Genomic DNA, 22,827 nt, shown 5'->3' on the forward strand with positions numbered 1-22,827 from the left:
CTTATTCATTTATTTTTGGCTGCACCAGCTTTCTCTAGTTGAGACAGGTGGGGGCTACTTCCACTCACATTGTGTGAGATCCTCATTGCTGTGGCTTCTCTCCATGTGGAGCAAAGGCTGTAGGTAGCAGGAGTTTCAGTAGTTGCAGCATATGTACTCAGTAATTGTGGTTTCTAGGCTCTAGAGCACAGGCTCAATATTTGTGGCACACTGTCTTAGTTGCTCCATGGCATGTGGGACCTTCCCACATCAGGGATCGAACCCACGTCTCCAGCATTGGCAAGTGGATTCTTTACCACTGAACCACCAGGGAAGCCCAAACATTTTCTTATTCATACTTACAAAACCGATTCACCTGTGTCTTTTAATAATGCATCATTAGCCCTCTGTTTACTTAACACAATCCTCTGAGAAAACAGGAAAGACAAGATAAATCCAATTCCGTATGTATGACTTACATGGAGAAGAAATTTCTAAATCTCTTTTTCTCAAAGCAGCATTTGTAGGAAAATATAATAGTCTCTGAAGCCTAAGAAAAATACTACTCAAATTGCATGGATATATAATCACAGAATTAGAAAATAATCATTTAAAATCTGTGCATTAATACAAAGAAATGTTTTAATAAGTAGTGTTTTAATTATATGAAAAGGGGCAAATACAAGAAGTGTTTTATTAACCCACCCAGTGCAACCGAGTGTTTTACACAGAGATTGTATAAGAGACAAATAGCAATTATGTGTTGTGGTGAAATGTGCCCCAAATTTTGCAGTATCAGGAATGAAGGCTGTTGTGGTCAAATAGTACCAGTTGAACCACAATGAGAATATAATCCTTGAGAGCCATTGCAGAGTTAAGTCACCATATTTGTTTACAGAGTACTATAGAAATCAAATAACTTGCTAACTCACTTCATCAACTCTGAAATTATACAATCATTGAAGTGACAGACCATACAATTTGAGACTAAATCATCAAGAAAAACCAGGAGGTAAGTAAAATTTGTTATTATTTAGGTTAATGCATATTACTACATCTCAATTATGTGTTTTATTTGTATATGGGTTTGTGAATTTAGGAAATTTTTGTTATTAAAGATTAAATGGTGGTTACTAACAAGAAAACTATTCATGGAGTCCTAAAGAAGCAGCATAGCAGTAAGTCTTTAGTTGTTCATTAATTTTTCTTAAGTTGAATGGTTTTCTCTTATAGGAATAAAACTATAAAAATGACATCCCCTATTTAAAGGAATAGCTGCTTCCCAGTAAAGGTTTTGACCATCTACTTATTCTTTTGATAAAGTAAAATTGTAAAACAAAAGAAAACAAGTGTGCATTGTATGAACTAAACTGTGTCTAGGCAATTATTTCTTTTGGTAGCAGAAGTTACCCTTTCTTGTGCTTTTAGTCTTTTATAAGGAAAGGAAGAAGGGATTGCATCAACCAAAGCCTTAAAAAGGTAATTTGGGAGAGAGTGCCAACAAAATATTCCCATGGGTAAACACCCGTATTCTAATGTGAGATATTACTATGTTGTGTGGTTGTTGCTCAGGTGGTTAGTCGTGTCTGACTCTTTGTGACCCATGAACTGCAGCATGCCAGTGTTCGCTATTCTTCACTGTCTCCCGGAGTTTGCTCAAACTCATGTCTACTGAGTCAATGATGCTATGAAGGTATCTCATCTTCTGTTTTCGCCTTCTCCTCAGCCCTCAATCTTTCCCTGCATCAGGGTCTTTTAAAGTGAGTCAGCTCTTCCCATCAGGTGGCCAAATTATTAGAGCTTCAGTCTTTCCAGTGAATATTCAGGGTTAATTTCCTTTAGGATTGACTGATTTCATCTCCTTGCTATCCGGGACTAAAGAGTCTTCTCTAGCACCACAGTTCAACGAAATCGATTCTTTGGCTCTAAGCCTTCTTTATGGTCCAACTCTCACATCCGTACATGACTACTGGAAAACCACAGCTTTGACTGCTTAGACCTTTGCCCACAAAGTGATGTTTCTGCTTTTTAATACACTGTCTAGGTTCATAATAGCTTTTCTTCCAAGGAGCAAGCACCTTTTAATCTCATGGCTGCAGTTACCATCTGCAGTGCTTTTAGAACCCAAGAAAAGAAAATCTGCCAGTTTCCATTTTTTTCCCCTTCTACTTGCCATGAAGTGATGGGACCAGATGTCATGGTCTTAGTTTTTTGGATGTTGAGTTTTAAGCCAGGTTTTTCACTGACCTCTTTCACCTTCATCAAGAGACTATTTATTCCTCTTCACTTTCTGCCATTAATGTGGTATTATCTGCATAATGGAGGAAATTGATATTTCTCCCAGCAATCTTTATTCCAGCCTGTGATTCATCCAGCCTGGCATTTTGCATGATGCATTCTGCATGTAAGTTAAATAAGCAGGGTGATAATCTTCCCTGCTGGCTTAGATGATAAAGTTTGTCTGCAATGCTGGAGATGCAGGTTTGATCCCTGGGTTGGGAAGATCCTCTAGATTCTCTGGAGAAGAAAATGGCAACCCACTCCAGTATTCTTGCCTAGAAAATCCCGTGGACAGATGAGTCTGGTGGGTTACAATCCACGTGGTTGCAAAGAGTCAGACACGACTGAGCAACTAAAATACACACACACTAACCAGCATGTGATAATATACAGCCTTGAAATACTCCTTTCCCAGTTTTGAAACAGTCCATTGTTCCATGTCCAGTCCTTACTGTTGCTTCTTGTCCTGCATATACATTTCTCAGGAGGCAGGTTAGATTGTCTGGTATTCCCCATCTCTTGAAGTATTTTCCACTGTTTTACTATGTTGACTAGTCCTTTAAACTAGTGAAAGTCACTTAAACAAAGTAGGCCTTAGTTATGCAAAAAATAAAATGTGGAAGTAGGCATACATAAACTGTGTATGCTTTTAAACTCTCTATTTAGATTAAAATGCAAACTATACTTGTTTTTATAATACTGAGGAAAGCAGAAAAATCATTAAAATATTTCTGTCTGTTTTACAAAGGAAGCTAAATATTTAAAAGAATAACTTGAAACAACTAAAAATTATTAGAGAAAAAAGCCTTATATAAGTGTTATCATATGAGTTTTATTTTATCCATAGTCTATATTAATGTATTTTTGAAGAAAAAATAATATTGAGCTTCAGTTAATATTCCTTACTAGAATTAAAAGTTGAATGGAAATTGGAGAGAGTTCTGTAGGTGAACATGTTTTTAAATTTCATTAAAAAAAATAAATTTCATTCATTATCATCATGAAGGGTACTTTTAAAAGCTTTGTATTCTATCCTCAAATGTATTTTGATTTTTTATTTCTTATAGGAGACACATCCATTTTCTTTTTGAATGGGGGGAAAGGATCAACAATGAAAAACCACACAAGACCCACAGAATTCATTCTTCTGGGGCTATCAGATGACCCAGAGCTTCAGATTGTGATTTTTCTCTTTTTAATAATCACATATATATTAAGTGTCACTGGGAATTTGACCATCATCATTCTCACCTTGGTGGACTCCCATCTACAGACACCTATGTATTTTTTCCTCAGGAACTTCTCTATATTAGAAATCTCCTTTACAACTGTCTGTATTCCTAGATTTCTGGGCACAATTATCACCAGGAACAAAACGATTTCATATAATGATTGTACAGCTCAGCTGTTTTTCTTCATTTTCTTGGGTATCACTGAGTTTTATCTTCTAACTGCCATGTCCTATGATCGCTATGTAGCTATCTGCAAACCCCTGCATTACACAACCATCATGAACAACAGAGTCTGTGTACTGCTTGTCTTTTGTGCTTGGCTGGCAGGGTTCTTAAACATCTTCCCACCTGTTATTCTTTTTCTCCAGTTAGATTACTGTGGTTCTAATATCATTGATCATTTTACTTGTGACTATTTCCCTCTCTTGCAACTATCCTGCTCAGACACATGGCTCCTTGAAGTGATTGGTTTTTACTCTGCAATAGTGATTCTGCTTTTTACTTTGGCATTAATAATTCTATCCTACATGTTCATCATCAAGACAATTCTGAGACTGCCTTCTGCCAGTCAGAGAAAAAAGGCATTTTCTACATGCTCCTCTCACATCATTGTCATTTCCATCTCTTATGGAAGCTGTATATTCATGTATGCCAACCCATCAGCAAAAGAAAAGGCATCCTTTAACAAAGGAGTTGCTATTATAAATACTTCTATTCCTCCTATGATGAATCCATATATATATTCATTGAGGAACCAGCAAGTGAAGCAAGCCTTCAAGGAGACCATCCAAAAGGTTATCTTTTTCTCCAGTAAATGCAAGTGATTGTATCATTAGAAGAATAAAGTTCTCATTAATACTTTCTATTACTCATAATCTGTCAAAAACTCTTTCATTACAGTTGTATGATTCCTTTTCATTTATTTCCACATTCAAATTTCCCCACACCCAAACCAATAAACTGGTTAAAGCTGACTATTGTTTCAGAATATTCTGTAATTTTTTTTATTCAAATATACTTGAATGAAGTAAAAAAAAAAAAAAAAAAAACACAGGTAAATGTTAAAATTTTGAGTAGAAACTTTATTTTTGAAGATGCACAGGCATTTAGTTTGATTAAAAGAGTGTGAGGGTTGATGTGGACTTCTGAAATTTTCATTTTACCAGGTAATAGAAATGACATTATTAGGAAATTTTATTCTATTTGGAATTTTCAGGAAATCAAACAATGGCAATCAACAGAGTGCTGGAAATACAATATAAATATCTATTCAAATATTTTTAAAAGATTAGAAATTCAAGTATATTGAAATCTTTTTACTATTAATAATACTTTTATGATAATAAGGAGAAAGAGAAGAGGAAAGTTGAGATTAATTTTTGTCAGCAATTACTATATTACAGACCTATTCTAATTATTCTCTTTATATTGGCTCATTGAATCTTTCCAACAACTTTATGTCATTGTTCAGTCACTCATTCATGTCTGACTCTGTATTCCCATGGACTGCAGAACACTAGGCTTCCCTGTCCTTCACTATCTTCCTGAGTTTGCTCAAACTGATGTCAATGATCTGGCGATGCCATCCAACCATCTCATCCTCTGTTGCCCCCTTCTCCTCCTGCCCTCAATTTTTCCCAGCACTATGGTCTTTTCCAGTGAGTTGGCTCTCTGAATCAGGTGGCCAAAGTTTTGGAGCTTGAACTTCAGCATCAGTCCTTCCAATGAATATTCAGAGTTGATTTCCTGTAGGATTGACTGGTTTGATCTTGTAGTCCAAAGGACACTCCAGAGTCTTCTCTAGCAGCACAGTCTAAAAGCATCAATTCTTGGGTGCTCAACCTTCTTTATGGTCCAACTCTCACACTCATACATAACTACTAGAAAAAAATAGCTTTCACTATATGGATCTTTGTTTGCAAAGTTATATCTCTGCTTTTTAATATACTATCTAGGTTCATCATAGCTTTTCTTAAACAACTTTCTGAAGTAACTGTAAATGTTTTTCTCTTGAAGAAATATTTACCTTGTTTTTCATTTGGAAATGTTTTATATGATTATTCTTATTTCACAGCCATGATGAAAAGGTAAAATCTGAAATTAAATTTAATTGGCAATAGAGAAGGATAAGAAAGAAAAGGGATCCAGATTGGAAAAGAAGAAGTAAAACTTTCATTGGAGACAGCATGATATTGTACAAAGAAAACCCTAAAAATACTATCAGAAAATGACTAGAGTTAATCAATGAGTTTATTAAGGTTGCAGAATACAAAATCAATACACAGAAATCCCTTGAATTCCTATACACTAGCAATAAAAATCCAAAAGAGAAATTAAGGAATCAACCACATTCACCAAGGCAACAAAAAGAACAAAATATCTAGAAATAAATGCACAAAAGAGCTGTATAGAGGAAACAATAAGACACTGATGAAAGAAATCAAAGATGACGTAAACACATGGAGAGATATACCAATTCTTGAATTGGAAGAATCAATGTATCAAAATCACAGTTCTAAAAAACACATGTATCCTAATGTTCATTGCAGCACAATTCACAATAACCAGGACATGGAAGCAACCTTGATGTCCCCTGACAGACGAATGGATAAAGAAGTTGTGTTAAGCACATGCACAGAGAAGGTTGTCAAAGGGTCACAAAGACTTGGCCTCTACAGAGCACACATGCACAACCATATGCTGGGTTATAAACTGGTTCATAAACCAAGCATCCACATAAAGGAACAAATTCAAGTCAGTTGTAGTGAGGTACATGAATCTAGAGCCTGTTATACAGAGTGAAGTAAGTCAGAAACAGAACAACAAATGTTGTATATTAATGCATACATATACGTTCAGTTCAAACACTCAGTCATATCTAACACTTTGAGACCCCATGGACTGCACTACACCAGGCCTCCCTGCCCATCACCATCTCAATGAACATTAAGTCGGTGATGCCATCCAACCATCGCATTCTCAGTCATCTGCTTCTCCTCCTGCCTTCAATCTTTCCCAGCATGAGGGTCTTTTCATATGAGTCAGTTCTTTGTATCAGATGATCAAAGTATTGCAGTTTCAGCCTCAGCATCAGTTCTTCCAATGAATATTCAAGATTGATTTCCTTTAGGATGGACTGGTTGGGTCTCCTTGTAGTCCAAGGGACTCTCAAGAGTCTTCTTCAACACCACAGTTCAAAGGCATCAATTTTTTGGCACTCAGTTTTCTTTATACTCCAACTCTCACATCCATACATGACTACTGGAAAAACCATAGATTTGACTAAATAGACATTTGTTGACAAAGTAATGTCTCTGCTTTTTAATATGCTGTGTAGTTTGGTCATAACTTTTCTTCCAAGGAATTAGTGTCTTTTAATTTCATGGTTGTGGTCACCATCTGCAGTAATTTTGGAGCCCCCCAAAATGATATCCATCACTGTTTCCATTGTTTCCCCATCTATTTGCCATGAAGTGATGGGACCAGATGCCATGATCTTATTTTTCTAAATGTGGAGATTTAAGCCAACATTTTCACTCTCCTCTTTCACTTTCATCAAGAGTCCTCTTTGTTTTCTGCCATACGGGTGGTGTCATCTGCATATCTGAGGTTATTGATATATCTCCTGGCAATCTTGATTCCAGCTTGTGCTTTATCCAGCCCAGAGTTTCTCATGATGTACTCTACATATAAGTTAAATAAGCAGGGTGACAATATACATCCTTGACATACTCCTTTCCCTATTTAGAATCAGTCTGCTGCTCCATGTCTGGTTCTAACTGTTGCTTCCTGACCTGCATACAAATTTCTCAAGAGGCAGATCAGGTGGTCTTGTATTCCCATTTCTTTAAGAATTTTCCACAGTTTGTTGTGATCTACACAGTCAAAAGCTTTGGCATAGTCAATAAAGCAGAAGTAGATGCTTTTCTGGGACTATCTTACTTTTTCCGTGATCCAGTGGATGTTGGCAATTTGATCTCTGGTTCCTCTGCCTTCTCTAAATCCACCGTGAACATCTGGAAGTTCATGGTTCATGTACCGTTGAAGCTTGGCTAGGAGGATTTTGAGCATGTGAGATGAGCACAGCTGTGTGGTAGTTTGAGCATTCTTTGGCATTGCCCTTCTTTGGGATTGGAATGAAAACTGACCATTTCCATTCCTGTGGCCACTGCTGAGTTTTCCAAATTTGCTGGCATATTGAGTGGAGCACTTTCACAGTATCATCTTTTAGGATTTGGAAGAGCTCAACTGGAATTCCATCACCTCCACTAGTTTTGTTCATAGTGATGCTTCCTAGGGCCCACTTGATTTTGCATTCCAGGATGTCTGGCTCCAGGTGAGTGATCACACCATCGTGATTATCTGGGTCATAAAGATCTTTTGTATACAGTTCTTTTGTGTATTCTTGCCACCTCTTCTTATTATCTTCTGTTTCTTTTAGATCCATACCATTTCTGTATTTTATTGTCCCCATCTTTGCAGGAAATGTTCCCTTGGTATCTTTAATTTTCTTGAAGAGATTTTCAGTCTTTCCCATTCTAGTGTTTTCCTCTACCTCTTTGCATTGATCACTGAGGGAGGTTTTCTTTTTGTTCTTTACTATTCTTTGTAACTCTGCATTCAAATGGGTATATCTTTCCTTTTTTCCTTCGCATTTTGTGTCTGTACTTTTCTCAGTTGTTTGTAAGGCCTCCTCAGACAACCATTTTGCCTTTTTGCATTTCTTTTTCTTGGAGATTGTCTTGATCACTGCCTGCTGTAGAATGTCATAAGTCTCTGTCCATAGTTCTTCAGTCATTCTGTCTATTAGATCTAATCCTTTGAATCTATTTGTCACTTTCACTGTATAATTGCAAGGGATTTGATTTAGGTCATATCTGAATGGTCTAGTGATTTTCCCTAATTTCTTTAATTTAAGTCTGAATTTGTCAATAAGGAGTTCATGATCTGAGTTACAGTCAGCTCCTGATCTTGTTTTTGCTGACTGTATAGAACTTCTTCATTTTTGGCTGCATAGAATATAATCAATCTGATTTCGGTATTGACCATCTGCTAACATCTATGTGTAGAGTCTTCTGTTGTGTTGTTGGAATAGGGTGTTTCTTATGACCACTGTGTTTTCTTTGCAACTCTATTAGCCTTTGTCCTGCACTATTCTGTACTCTAAGGCCAAATTTGCCTATTACTCCAGGTATTTCGTGGAGTCCTCTATGATGAAAAGGACATCTTTTTGGATGTTAGTTCTAGAAGTTATGGAACTGTTCAACTTCAGCTTTTTCAGCATTACTGGTCAGGGCATAGATGTGAATTACTCTGATATTGAATGGCTTGCCTTGGAAATGAACAGAGATCATTCTGTCATTTTTGAGATTGCATCCAAGTACTGAATTTTGGACTCTTTTGCTGACTATCAGGGCTACTTCATTTCTTTTAAGGGATTCTTGTCCACAGTAGTAGATACAATGGTCATCTGAGTTAAATTCACCCATTCCAGTCCATTTTAGTTTGCTGATGCTAAAATGTTGATGTTCAATATGGAATCTAGAAAAATGGTACTGGTGAACCTATTTCCAGGGCAGCAATAGGGACATGACATAGAAAACAGACTTGTGAGCATAGTGGCAGTGTGGGTTGGGAGAAGGCAGGATGAATTGAGAGAATAGCATTGAAACTTATACATTACATATGTAAAATAGGTAGCAATGAGAGGTTGCTGTATAACACAGGGAACTTAACCCAGGGCTCTGTGACAATGTAGAGGGGCAGGCTGGGGTAGGAGGCAGAAGTGAAGTCAAGAAGGAGGAGACATATGGATACTTATGACTGAATCATGTTAATGCATGCAAGAAACCAAGACAACATTGTTAAACAATTATCCTCCAATTAAAAAAAATTGAAAAAATAGTGCGTAAAATAATTTAATATTCCCTAAATTTCTAGAAAGAATATTTCTTGGTGAAATCAAAACACAGTTCTCTCTCATGTGCTGCTTCTCTGCCTCTTTCTGTCTGCTCTTAATTTTATAAGAAATATTGTGAAAACAAGGACTTAAAAAATGTTTCAAAAAGGGAAATTAAGCCAGTCCAAGGCTACAAAGTGGAATGATAAGCCCAAGGGAAGGGAAATACATGAGAGAATGATGGGAATTAGAATGGGAATAATGTATATACTATCTTTGGTAAGATGCTGGCAATAAAAGTATGAGCAGTGAAAAACACTTCTAGGGAAATTATGTGAAAATTAATAGATTTTGAAAAGCCCTGATTTTTATTTGATTGCTCTTTGTTATGCCTCTAATTTATAAAGCAGGACTTTTATTTTTTCATTTCCTTGAGAAAAGTAGAATCTTCCTGGCAATGTCCATGAAGGCTTGCTTGACTTGTAGATTCCTTAGGGTATAAATAAAAGGGTTCAGCATGGGGGCTACTGAGGTGTTTAGCACAGCCACTCCCTTGCTCAAAGACACCCTGTCCTTTGCTGATGGATTCATATACATGAAAATGCAGCTGCCATAAGAGATGGAGATGACAATCATGTGGGAAGAACACGTGGAAAAGGCCTTTGTCCTCTGAGTGGTAGAAGGGATCCTCAAAATTGTTCTGATGATATACGTATAGGAAAGAATTATTAATGTCAAAGTGAACATTAGGGTAAACACAGCAGAGGAAAAGCCCATCATCTCTAGTAATTTAGTGTTTGAACATGAAAGGTGTAATAAGGGGAAATAATCACAAGTAAAATGATCGATAGCATTGGACTTACAGTAATCAAGCTGTATGAACAGCATGAGTGATGGGAATATAATTAAGAATGAAGCCAACCAAGAAGCCAAGACAAGCAGGGCGCAGACTTTATGATTCATGATGGTCATGTAATGCAGCGGTTTGCAGATGGCAATGTAGCGGTCATACGACATGGCAGCCAGAAGGTAAAACTCAGTGACTCCCAAGAGAATGAAAAAAAATAACTGAGCCATACAATCATTAAAAGGGATAGTTTTATCTCCTGTAATGATGGTGGTCAGGAACTTTGGTATAGTGACAGTTGTGAATGACACCTCTAATATAGAGAAACTCCTGAGGAAGAAATACATGGGGGTCTGGAGGTGGGCATCCAGCAGGGTCAGGATGATAATGGTCAGGTTCCCAGTGATGCTGAGCATGTAGGTGATGAGCAGAAAGACAAAGATCACAACCTGAACTTGTGGGTCATCTGACAGTCCCAGGAGGATAAACTCTCTTATTTCTGTGTAATTTCTCATTATCTTCTTTTCAATAACCTTCAGAGTAAAACACAAAGAAGCTCAAAGAAAAGGGAAGTATCCATGGATAGGACTGGAATTTATTTCTGGAAGGGCTATGCCATATTAATTTAACTTGGGAGAATTTATTTTTTAAGACTTTTTTTTTGTACCATATGCTAGTGTGTGTATTTATCATAGAATATTTCTTTTGAAATCCCTATTTTATTTATCTGTATGAGGTTAAAAATATATAGTTTTCATTTTATCCTATTCACATACTCTAAGTAAGAGGAGTAGGAATTTTAACCTAGGCTTTTCTAAGTGTTTGAAATACTGGAATAGAAATGCTACTTGTTGACTCTATTAAATCCTTCCCTAAATGACTTCTTTCCCGTTGGGAAGCTCCTCATCTTTTCTTCAAACTCAGTAAAACTCTATTATTTCCTAATCTTTTATCTGATTTCTTGTATTAGTATTTGCTAGTTAATATAGAAAATCCAAAAATGTCAGGAGAAAGATTGCTCGAATGGGACTGTCTCCCAAATGAACATCACTGGAGTTAAATCTTCAACAATATGAAAGACTTCTAAGTTCTCACTCTGACTCACATTCACTTTCCTAACTTCCAAGTCCTTATCTGAATCACATCTAATGGACTCATTGTTGTGACCTCCTCAAGCATTGGAGCAGGGGTTTCTGAACTCTGCAATCTAATGCCTGATGATCTGATATGACGAGGATGAAATAATAATAGATATACAGTGCAAAATACACATAATGAGCTTGAGCCATCCTGTAACTACCCCCCACCCAGGTCCATGGAAAAATTGTCATCTACTAAATTGATCCCCTGGTCACAAAAAGTTAGGGAACTTCTGTAGAGTCCAGAGTACAGAGGAGGCAGAGTGGATTTTTCATAGACTGGATCTGTGTCATTGGCTAAGGAGACCAAATTGTATGAATATCTAATACCAAACATAAAGCAATACCTTCCAGAGAACATTTTTTCTTCAAAATTTCTCCCTTCTAAATGTTATTATTATTCTCTATATGTGTGTGTATTCTGCTTTCTAGTCTATGTTGTATTTTTATATTTTCCTTTTTTATACATTCATGTTCACTTAGTTAAAGCTATACTCTGTCAGTATATTGGTATAATTCATTAAATAGCAATGAAAGCCTTCTATTTTGTCTTCCTGTTTAGCAATAATAATAATAACAATCCATTTACTTAAAACAAACAAACAAACAAAGAATTCCCTCAATAAATTGATCCAGTTCTTTTCAATATCACTCATGCTGTGAATTCAAATTGAGTGGTAAAGTTAATTCCAGTATCAGGAGAGATCTTTATGCAATAGAATATTTAATTTAAAGATATAAGTTTATTGATTTGTTGTATGTGCATGCTTAGTCACTCAGTTGTCCAGCTCTTTGCAAACCTATGGACTATATCCCATAGGTCAGGCTCTTATATTCATAGGATTCTCCAGGCAAGAATACTGGAGTTGGTAGCCATTCCCTTCTCCAGGGGATTTTTTGACTAAGGGATCGAACTAGGGTCTCCTGCATTGCATTTGAGCCACCAGGGAAGCCCTTTTTAGTATGTATGGCATCATTACTCAGTTTCATCTCTCAGTCTTGTCTATTTGTGACCCCATGGACTGCAGCAGTCCAGGCCTCCCTGTCCATCACCAACTCCCAGAGTCCATCCAAACCTACATCTATCAAGTCAGTGATGCCATCCAACCATATCATCCTTTGTTGTCCCCTTCTCCTCCTGCCTTCAATCTTTCCCAGCACCAGGGTCTTTTCCAATTTGCCAGTTCTTTGCATCAGGTGTCCAAATTATTGGAGCTTCAGCTTCAGCATCAGTCTTTCCAATTAATATTCAGGACTGATTTCATTTGCAATTGATTGATTTGATCTCCTTGCAGTCCAAGGGACTCTCAGGAGTCTTTTCCAACACCACAGTTCAAAAGCATTAATTCTTCAGGGCTCAACTTTCTTTATGGTCCAACTCTTATATCCACACCTGACTACTGGAAAGACTGTAACTTTGACTAGACTGACCTTTGTCAGCTAAGCAATGTCTCTCTCTTTTTTTTTTTTTAATATACTGTCTAGTCTGCATCATAATATTGTGAAAGTTCTCAGTGTTTATCTCTCTTATAAGCCTGAGCCCTCTTTTCACTCACTTTCCTGTATAGGAAAAATATAGCTACTGTCGATTCAGGGAAAATTCCAACTGAGATGAACAGTGGCCAATTCTACTGGGAAATCATGTGATGTTTAGGAGAAAATGAATATATTCTTTTGCTAATCCTCAAGGACCAGAAGAAAACAATGTTAAGAGCACTTACAAAAACAACAGGCTTTACGTTTTTTGTAGACAAATTCATGGCAACTCAAGTATTTTATAGATACTTTCTAAGGCAAATGTAAAAGTCCTTGTTCTCAATTAACAACAATTGTCTGGAATTAACAGCTGTGTATAATTCAGATCAGTAAACCATTTCTGGAATGTGAAGTGTCAGCCATTCCTGGGATGTTTTTGGTAAAGCAATGAAGAATATATCCAAGTCTATAAGACATCATTTTAAACTTTCCTTCCTTAGGACTTTCCCACATTTTCCCTGCTATTCCCTTAGAATTTAGGATAACAAGCTTCATATTCTTTTCTGTCCCTTTCTTTTTAAATTCTAATGTCTTAGATATTTCATTGTTGAATCAGGCTTGTGGTTCATTTAAAGTGAAAATTAACATATTCAATAAACTATTGCTTGCTGGAGGAAGCAGGGATAATTGAGATTGGCCCATATACACTATTGATCATTGCTCACTATTGCTCATCTCAGTTGCATCCAACTCTTTGTGGTCCTTTGGACTGTAGCCTGCCAGGCTCCTCTGTCCATGAAATTTTTCAGGAAAGAAATACAGGAGTGGGTTGCCATTTCCTCCTCCAGGCAATCTTCCTGACCCAGGGATTGAATCTGTGTCTCCTGCATTGCAGGCAGATTCTTTACCCACTGAGCCATTGAGAAAACCGCGTGCTATTGTTGCGTAGAGTTCTTTGTGCTATATAGTATGCTTCATTAGTTATCTAGTTTATGCATAATTGATACTACTTATAACATAATATTGTAAAACAACTATATCCAATAAAAAGGAAAACAAAAAAGGAAAAAGCTTGACATTGCTTCAAGCAAGATAACGGAAATGGTTTTCAGGAGACCTCTGTCATTCTTTAGTAGATTGTAAGGATGACTTCTTGCAAAAAGAGCACTAGAATTCCTCAAATTCTCCAATTTAAAAGAAGCAACAGTATTGATGTATCTATTAAAAACAGATTATTTTCCTTATTTTATGCAAATTGTGAGAAGTGGGTGGGACACTCCCTAAATTCCACAATATAATTGGAAACATAAATTAGCTTCCAGCATTCTCTATGTGTATTGTATTTTCTCTTCTTAACATTAAGATTTCTAGGAAATCACAAGTAATGCTGTGAATACATATATCCTCAAGGCAACTTACAGCTTCAGATTTACTGTGCAGTTTTCCAATTATCTCTCTTGTCCTTTCACTTGTTAATCATTTTTTTTTTGGTGTTAGATTTATAAACTAGGCTATTGTGTCATAGAAGAGAATAGATCCTGGTGGCTCAGATGGTAAGAAATCTGCCCGCAATGCGGGAGATCTGGGATCAGCCTTGGGTCTAGAAGATCCCCTGGGGAAGGAAATGGCAATCCACGCCAATATTCTTGCTTGGAGAATTCCATGGACAGAGGAGCCTGGTGGGCTACAATCCATGGGGTCGCAAAGAGTTGGACAGGACTGAGGGACTTTCACTTCACTTCACTTCACTTGATATGTTGGAAAATAGTTTGGTTTTATAACAGCTCTAATTTTTTTTAAATGATTAATTCCTCTCCTGACTGTGTTTACCATGACATCAAATATTGTGGAAGACCTTCATCACAATTGCATGAAGGAAAAAAAAAAAAAAAAAAAAAAACACCAGAAACTGAGAAGAATAAATTAAGATTATTTTCAGATTATTAATCAGAGCTGTTTTTATTTCTCTCCTGATTGTTTCAGTTTGAAAACTATATATACACTTGAAGATAAAATTTAGCTTAAAAAGCAGTATAAATACTTATAATAAAATGGCATCAGGAATTATCCTTACCCTTATCTGTCAGAGAGCAGACCGAATGATAACCACAATCACAGAAAATTAATCAAAGTGATCACATGGACCACAGCCTTGTGTAACTCAAAGAAACTATGAACCATGCTGAGCAGGGCCACCCAAGATGGACTGGTCACGTTGGAGAATCCTGACAAAATGTTGTCCACTGGAGAAGGGAATGGTAAACCACTTCAGAACTCTTGCCTTGAGAACCCCATGAACAGTATGAAAAGGCAAAAAGATAGGCCACTGAAAGGAACTCACCAGGTCGGTAGGGGCCCAATATGCTACTGGAGATCAGTGGAGAAATAACTCCAGAAAGAATGAGAGGAGCCAAAGCGAAAACAACACCCAATTGTGGATGTGACTGGTGATGGAAGTAAAGTCTGATGCTGTAAAGAACAATATTGCATAGGAACCTGGAATATTAGGTCCTTGAATCAAGGTAAATTAGAAGTGTTCAAACAGGAGATGGCAAGAGTGAATATCATTTTAGGAATCAGTGAACTAAAATGTATTGGAACGGTCAAATTTAATTCAGATGACCATTGTATCTACTATAGTGGGAAAGAATCCCTTAGAAAAAATGAAGTAGCCCTTATAGTCAACACAGGATTCTAAAATGGAGTACTTGGATGAAATCTCAAAAACAACAGAATGATCTCTGTTCTTTTCCAGAGAAACTATTCAATATCACAGTAATCCAAGCCTATGCCCCAATCACTAAAGCAGAAGAATCTAAAGTTGAACAGTTCTGTGAAGACCTACAAGACCTTCTAGAACGAAAACCCCCAAAAGATGTCCTTTTCATCATAGGGGATTGGAATGGAAAAGTAGGAAGTCAAGAGATACCTAAACTAACAGGCGAGTTTAGACTTGGAGTACAAAATGAAGCAGGAAAAGGATAACAGAGTTTTGCCAAAAGAACGCAAGGGTCATAGCAAACATCCTCTTTCAACAAGACAAGAGAACTTTCTACACATGGACATCACCAGATGGTCACTACTAAAATCAGATTGATTATATTCTTTGCAGCCAAACATGGAGAAGCTCTATACAGTCCACAAAAATAAGACTGGGAGCTGACTGTGGCTCAGGTCATGAACTCCTTATTGCCAAATTCAGACTTAAATTGAAGAAAGTGGGGGATATCACTAGATCGTTCAGTTATGACCTAAATCAACTTCCTTACAATTATACAACAGAAGTGACATATAGATTCGAAGGATTAGATCTGATAGACAAAATGACTGAAGAACTATGGATGGAGGTTCATGATATTCTACAGGAGGCAGTGATCAAGACCATCTCCAAGAAAAAGAAATGCAAAAGGCAAAATGGTTGTCTGAGGAGGCATACAAATAGCTGAGAAAAGAAGAGAAGCAAAAGGCAAAGGAGATAAGGAAAGATATACCCATTTGAAAGCAGAGTTTCAAAGAATGGCAGGGAGAGATAAGAAAGCCTTCCTCAGTGATAAATCCAATAAGTTGAGGAAAACAATAGAATGGGAAAGACTAGAGCTATCTTCAAGAAAATTAGAGATACCAAGGAACATTTCATGCAAAGATGGTCACAATAAAGGACAGAAATGGTATGGATCTAACAGAAGCAGAAGATATTAAGAAGAGCTGGCAAGAATACACAAAAGAACTATACAAAAAAAAGATCTTAATGACCCAGATAACCACGATGGTGTGGTCACTCACCTAAAGCCAGATATCCTGGAGTCTGAAGTCAGGTTAGCCTCAGGAAGCATCACTATGAACAAAGCTAGAGGAGGTGATGGAATTCCAGTTGAACTCTTTCAAATCCTAAAAGATGACACTGTGAAAGTGCTGCACTCAGTATGCCAGCAAATTTGGAAAACTCAGCAGTGGCCACAGGACTGGAAATGGTCAGTTTTCATTAAATCCCAAAGAAAGGCAATGCCAAAGAATGCTCAAACTACCACACAATTGCCCTCATCTCACATGCTAGCAAAGTAACACACAAAATCCTCCAAGTTAGGCTTCAACAGTACATGAACCATGAATTTCCAGATGTTCAAGGTGGATTTAGAGAAGGCAGACGAACCAGAGATCAAATTGCCAACATCCGCTGGATCATTGAAAAAGCAAGAGAGTCCCAGAAAAACATCTACTTCTGCTTTATTGACTATGCCAAAGCTTTTGACTGTGTAGATCACAATAAAGTGTGGAAAATTCTTCAAGAGATGGGAATACCAGACCACCTTACCTGCCCCTTGAGAAATGCATGCAGTTCAAGTAGCAACAGTTAGAACCAGACATGGAACAACAGACTGGTTCCAAACAGGAAAAGGAGTACATCAAGGCTGTACACTATCACTGCTTATTTAATTTATATGCAGATTGCATCATCCAAAATACTGGGCTGGATGAAGCACAAACTGGAATCAGGATTGCCAGGAGAAATATCAATAACCTCAGATATGCAGATGACACCACCCTTATGGCAGAAAACAAAGAAGAACTAACAAGCTTCTTTATGAAAGTGAAAGAGGAGAGTGAAAAAGCTGGCTTAAAACTCAACACTCAAAAGAGCAAAGATCAAGGCATCCAGTCCTATCACTTCATGGCAAATAGATGGGGAAACAATGGAAACAGTGACAGACTTTATTTTGGGGGGCTCAGAAATCACTGCAGATGGTGACTGCCACCATGAAATTAAAAGATGCTTACTCCTTGGAAGAAAAGCTATGACCATCCTAGATGGCATATTAAAAAGCAGAGACATTATTTTCCCAACAATGTCTGTCTAGTCAAAGCTATGGTTTTTCATAGTTATGTACAAATGTGAGAATTGGACTATAAAGAAAGCTGAGCACTGAAGAATCGATGCTTTTGAACCGTGATGTGGGGAAGACTGTTGAGTATCTTGGACTGCAAGGAGATCCAACCAGTCCATCCTAAATGAAATCAGTCCTGAATATTCATTGGAAGGACTGATACTGAAGCTGAAGCTCCAGTACTTTGGCCACCTCATATGAATAACTGACTCATTGGGAAGGATCCTGATGCTTTGAAAGATTGAAGATAGGAAGAGAAGGGGAAAACAGCATGAAATCGTTGGATGACATCACCAACTCAATGGACATTAGGTTGAGCAAGCTCCGTGAGTTGGTGATGGACAGGAAGCGTAGCATGCTGTAGTCCATGGGGTCCCAGAGAATCAGACATGATTGAGTAACTGAACTGATCAGGAGTTAATTTATAATGTGTGAGATTATTGGGGCTTTGCATTCCAAGGAAAATTTGTTAAAAATATAACCCTTCCTGAATTTTTGGTTTGGATTCTGTGCTTACCCCCTTCCCCCACTGTGAAAATTTGGACAATGCTTCATTGAGTTATTGTGAGGGCTTATTTAATTTACAAGTAAAATTAAATTATATACAATTTTAAAGCTTTTACTCACATAAATATTGTTCTCTTCATTATTCCTAAAAATAAAATCAGTTATCACATTTGAGAAAGATGGTGTCACTATAAAAAAATAGTAACTATTTATGAAGAACCTCATTTAAGGGACAATGCTGCAGTTGATGTACTTACCTCATTTACTTATTATAATAACACTATGTTAAGTTTGGAGAAACTGACACTAAGAGGTTAAATAATATGAACAAAATCATACAGCTAGTTAATGGTCAAATTAGAATTCTAAACTCTTTTTGTCTGAAACAGAAGCTTGTGTTACTTTGCAAACCTTTATTCAGTAAGGAAGACCAAACTCAGAGAATAATTTTCTGAAAACTAATGAAAAAATATATTCCAATGACAATCAGGAAATGTAAACATGTTCATTTTTCATAATCCTTGACATACATCAGAAAGAAATGCAACTCCAATTATTCATCTGAACCTGATAAAAAGCTGAGCTAAAAACTAATAAATCAGTGCTTAGAAAAGATTCATTGCCTTTTACTCCACAATCTTACCTCTCCTTGTCATACAATGCATCACATCAGCCAGTTGAAATTACAAATAATATATTGGAAACTGTTTCAGTTTTCCTTTAAGCAATGCAGCACTTCTAGAGAGTTATTTTTTCTCAATACATTTGAAATTATTTTATTTCTATAGTTACTATAGAAAATATTTGGATGCATTTTCCATTTAACCATGAGAGCAAAAATAGTGAAGGAAAGCATATATGGAGTTAATGTGGTCCTTTATGGACATGATTTCCATGTGGAATTTAACCTGCATGAGACAAGTGTTGCTTTATCCACTACATATGCCCAAGGCTCATTGGAAATACTCCAGTGAATCAAATGTACCAACCAAGGCGAAGAGGAAAATACACTGAGGATTATAAACATGTTATCAACATTTGTACCACTACTGAAACAGAAAACTTGCCAGACAATGTCCATAGGGATAAAAAAACATAAGAAATAGGCCAGAGGCATATGCAATATTTTGCATAGTATCTATGTGAAGATATCTAAATGTGCAAAAGTTATGGAAGTGGTTTCCTGAATTTCCTAAATCAGTATTTCTCTGAAAAGCATTTTTTTGCTAGCTGGCTAAAATACTAAGATGAATGAATCTCATATGTAAACATTACAACTTCCTTTCTTTTTTTTTTTTTTTTTCAACTTCCTTTCTTATATAATAAAATGTCTCCATAAAGTAGCTCCCAAATCTATTAAGTATAAAATGAATTATTCAAAACATGAAATTGAGAACAATAAAATAAGAATGATCTAGAAGATGGTGCTAAGTGAATTCCCATAAAGTGACATGAAAAACTTTGAAAAAATGTTCATTAAAATTGTCAGTCTTTTCCAAGAATCTTCTTAGATTATTTATTTTATTTTATTTTATTGTTTAACTTTACAATGTTGTATTAGTTTTGCCATATATCAACACGAATCCGCCACAGGTATACACGTGTTCTGGGACAGGTTGTTGAGAAAGATCTATTATCCAAGTGTTCCTTTTTATCCAATTGTTAAACTGGGTCCCAGGAATTAAAGAAAGCATAAAATCTAGGAATTTTACAAGATTTTATAATTCAGATTCCTTTTAATCTAATATTAGAAGTGACAAAAATAATCTATTGACTGAATCACTGTTATTCATTCCACAAATATTTTTTGCAGACCTGCTATCTTTAGATACTATACAAAAACAGGGACACAATGGAATCAAAGTAGAAATGTTTCCCACCTTCACTCAGTTTACCAAGGAATCTCCAAACACAAATCTGAGGAGACACATCCTTAGAAAAGATCTGAGAGGCTCCCAGAAACTCTAGATGGACCGAATGATTACGGTTTCCCCTAAACAAATCCATCCTCAGGGAGAGGTGACTGTTTTGCCAAATGTGTAGATAACAACCAATTTACAAGGGACATGAAGAAAGAGAAAATAACCCAATCAAATAAAATTAATTTAGAAAAGTAGACCCTAAAAATTGGAGGTTTGTGAACACTTCACCAGGAATGAAAAATAATTGTCATAAATATGATCACTAAGTTCAGGAAAGTGGTAGTGATTTAGTTTTATTGCATTTACTCTGAATTATTTGAATATAAACATTTTTCAAAAGTGATAGAGAATATATGAATTCTATGACTAGCACATAATATGGTAAACATTTACCTTGAAAATAGCTACTGAACTTTACAAAATAAAAAGCTCTACATTTAAAGTACATTTTATCTCTTTGGACTTTTATCTCTTTAGTGCCTTATCATTGTTAATATATAAATTCTTAAACCATAGGAAATTTTCAATGTTCAGCCTGAAAATACACTGGAAATTACACACTCATTTTGAAACTCTACATTTGAAGTACGATGCAGCATTATAGGATCCTTTCAGGAACTGATTAACAGAATTAAAACTATTCACATCGTGCTATGTCTTAAAGAAATAAGTTTCATTTCCAGAAAATTCTGCATAAGAAATAACATTTTCTATAATTTTAAATGCCAATAACAATGCACTGGAGAAACTTGGGCATTGAAGTGAAAGAAACCTTGGGAAATTATTATATTAACTATTATGTGGCCTGTTAAGAGACTATAAACAGCAAGCATAGCTATACAGATATTTAGGAATTTCAGGACTTAATCTAATTTCTATTTAAAGTGGCCTTCATTTTTTACCAAAATCTCACTTATTGGCAGGAAACATTGCTTTATAGACCATGTCTTTGAAGGCTTGTTTCACTTGCTGGTTTCTCAGGGTGTAGATGAAGGGGTTCAGCATGGGGGCCACAGAGGTATTGAGAATAGCTACTCCTTTTGTCAATGATGCCTTTTCTTTGGCTGAGGGATTAGCATACATGAATATACAGCTTCCATAGGAGATGGAAATGACAATCACGTGAAAGGAACAAGTAGAGAAGGCCTTTTTTCTCTGACTAGCAGATGAAATTCTCTAAAGTCCTAATAATGTGGTAGCATTTATACTTCTACAAGTATCAGAGCTTCAACTTGCACACAGACTTCAGGAGGATATCTTGTGTCTTTATAGACCTGGCGCCTCTTTTTAAAATAGTCCTTTGCCTGGGTGGGCTGTTTATCTGCTTGAGCACCGAAGTTTCTTTTTTCTAGATTTGGTAAAGGAATTATGAACAACAGCATTAATTCTCCTGTAATAAATTGAAAGGAATTGGACCCTAATAGTACTCTTGCCTGGAAAATCCCATGGACGGAGGAGCCTCAGAGGCTGCAGTCCATGGGGTCGCTACAAGTTGGACACAACTGAACAACTTCACTTTTACTTTTCACTTTCATGCATTGGAGAAGGAAATGGCAACCTACTCCAGTGTTCTTGTCTGGAGAATCCCAGGGACGGGGGAGACTGGTGGGCTGCCGTCTCTGGGGTCACACAGAGTTGGACACGACTGAAGTGATGCAGCAGCAGCAGCAGCAGCAGCAGGACAAAATCACTAATGCCAAGGTGAATAGCAAACTAACAAAAACAAAGTAAAAATCCCATTACCTCTAGAAGTCATGTATCTGAACAAGACAATTGCAGAAGGGGGAAACAGTCACACACAAAATGATCAATGTGAACAAGACAATTGTAAAAGGGGAAAACAGTCACACAAAAAGTGATCAAAAAGTTATTACTATGCTTCTATTGGAAGCACAGTAATCCAGATGGAGGAAAAGCATAAGGCATTGGAAGATGGTCAGAAACCTGCCCAGCCAAGCACAGAGCACAAGCCCGCTGCAGAATTTCCTGCTCACAGTGGTTGTGTAATGCATGGACTTGCAGATGGCAACGTAGTGGTCATAGGCATGGAGGTTAGAATGTGAAATTCAGTCACCCCCATGAAAATAGAGAAAAATAGTTAGGCTGCACAATTGTAAGAAATAGTCTTGTCCCTAGTAATGATTGCCCCCATAAATCTGGGGATACACACAGTAGTAAAGGAGATTTCTAAGAAAGAGAAGTTTAGGAGGAAGAAATACACTGGTCTCTGGAGATGGGAGTCCACTCAGGTTAGGGTGATAATAGGTTTCCAGTAACAATACATATGTGATAAATAAAAAAAGGAAAATCACAATCTGAAGGTCAGGATCATCAGAAAGGCATAGGAGGACAAACTCGGTTATCACTGTGTGGTTCATTTATCTGTCTCTTTTTCTCCTTTTTCCTTCTTATAAATATATTTAGGTGCAAAGTGTATTAAAGGGAAAAGATGAAAAATTTAATTCATTGCAATCAATATCATTAACATGAATACAATTCTAAAACATTCTCTATATTCATGCCAATGTTATTTTCTTTTGATTATTTTCTTTGCATTGTACCTTAAAACATTTGAGTCCTGCTTTATTTTCTAGCACTCATTCTAAATCGAGCAGGAGATGTTAGGAAATTTTCACACAATAAGTGGTATTATTCAGTGACTA

At 36.6% G+C, this 22,827-nt stretch overlaps 2 protein-coding genes across 2 annotated transcripts; one reads left to right on the forward strand and one right to left on the reverse strand.

Annotated features, from left to right (window-relative positions):
* Nucleotides 1-3,370: 3,370 nt before the first annotated feature.
* LOC109558446 (olfactory receptor 6C3-like) lies at nt 3,371-4,315 on the forward strand. The gene has a single exon (XM_070788761.1). The coding sequence runs from the start codon at nt 3,371-3,373 to the stop codon at nt 4,313-4,315; it is 945 nt and encodes a 314-aa protein (XP_070644862.1).
* Nucleotides 4,316-9,813: 5,498 nt separating this feature from the next.
* On the reverse strand, nt 9,814-10,752 carry LOC109558754 (olfactory receptor 6C1-like). Its single transcript, XM_070788720.1, has one exon. The coding sequence runs from the start codon at nt 10,750-10,752 to the stop codon at nt 9,814-9,816; it is 939 nt and encodes a 312-aa protein (XP_070644821.1).
* Nucleotides 10,753-22,827: the final 12,075 nt, after the last annotated feature.

Source organism: Bos indicus, chromosome 5 (genome assembly GCF_029378745.1).
Source record: "Bos indicus isolate NIAB-ARS_2022 breed Sahiwal x Tharparkar chromosome 5, NIAB-ARS_B.indTharparkar_mat_pri_1.0, whole genome shotgun sequence".
NCBI lineage: Eukaryota > Metazoa > Chordata > Mammalia > Artiodactyla > Bovidae > Bos > Bos indicus.

Excerpts from the sequence above, each read along its gene's own strand:
- LOC109558754 (XM_070788720.1), bottom strand. The coding sequence starts at position 10,752 with ATGAGAAATTACACAGAAATAAGAGAGTTTATCCTCCTGGGACTGTCA.
- LOC109558446 (XM_070788761.1), top strand. The coding sequence starts at position 3,371 with ATGAAAAACCACACAAGACCCACAGAATTCATTCTTCTGGGGCTATCA.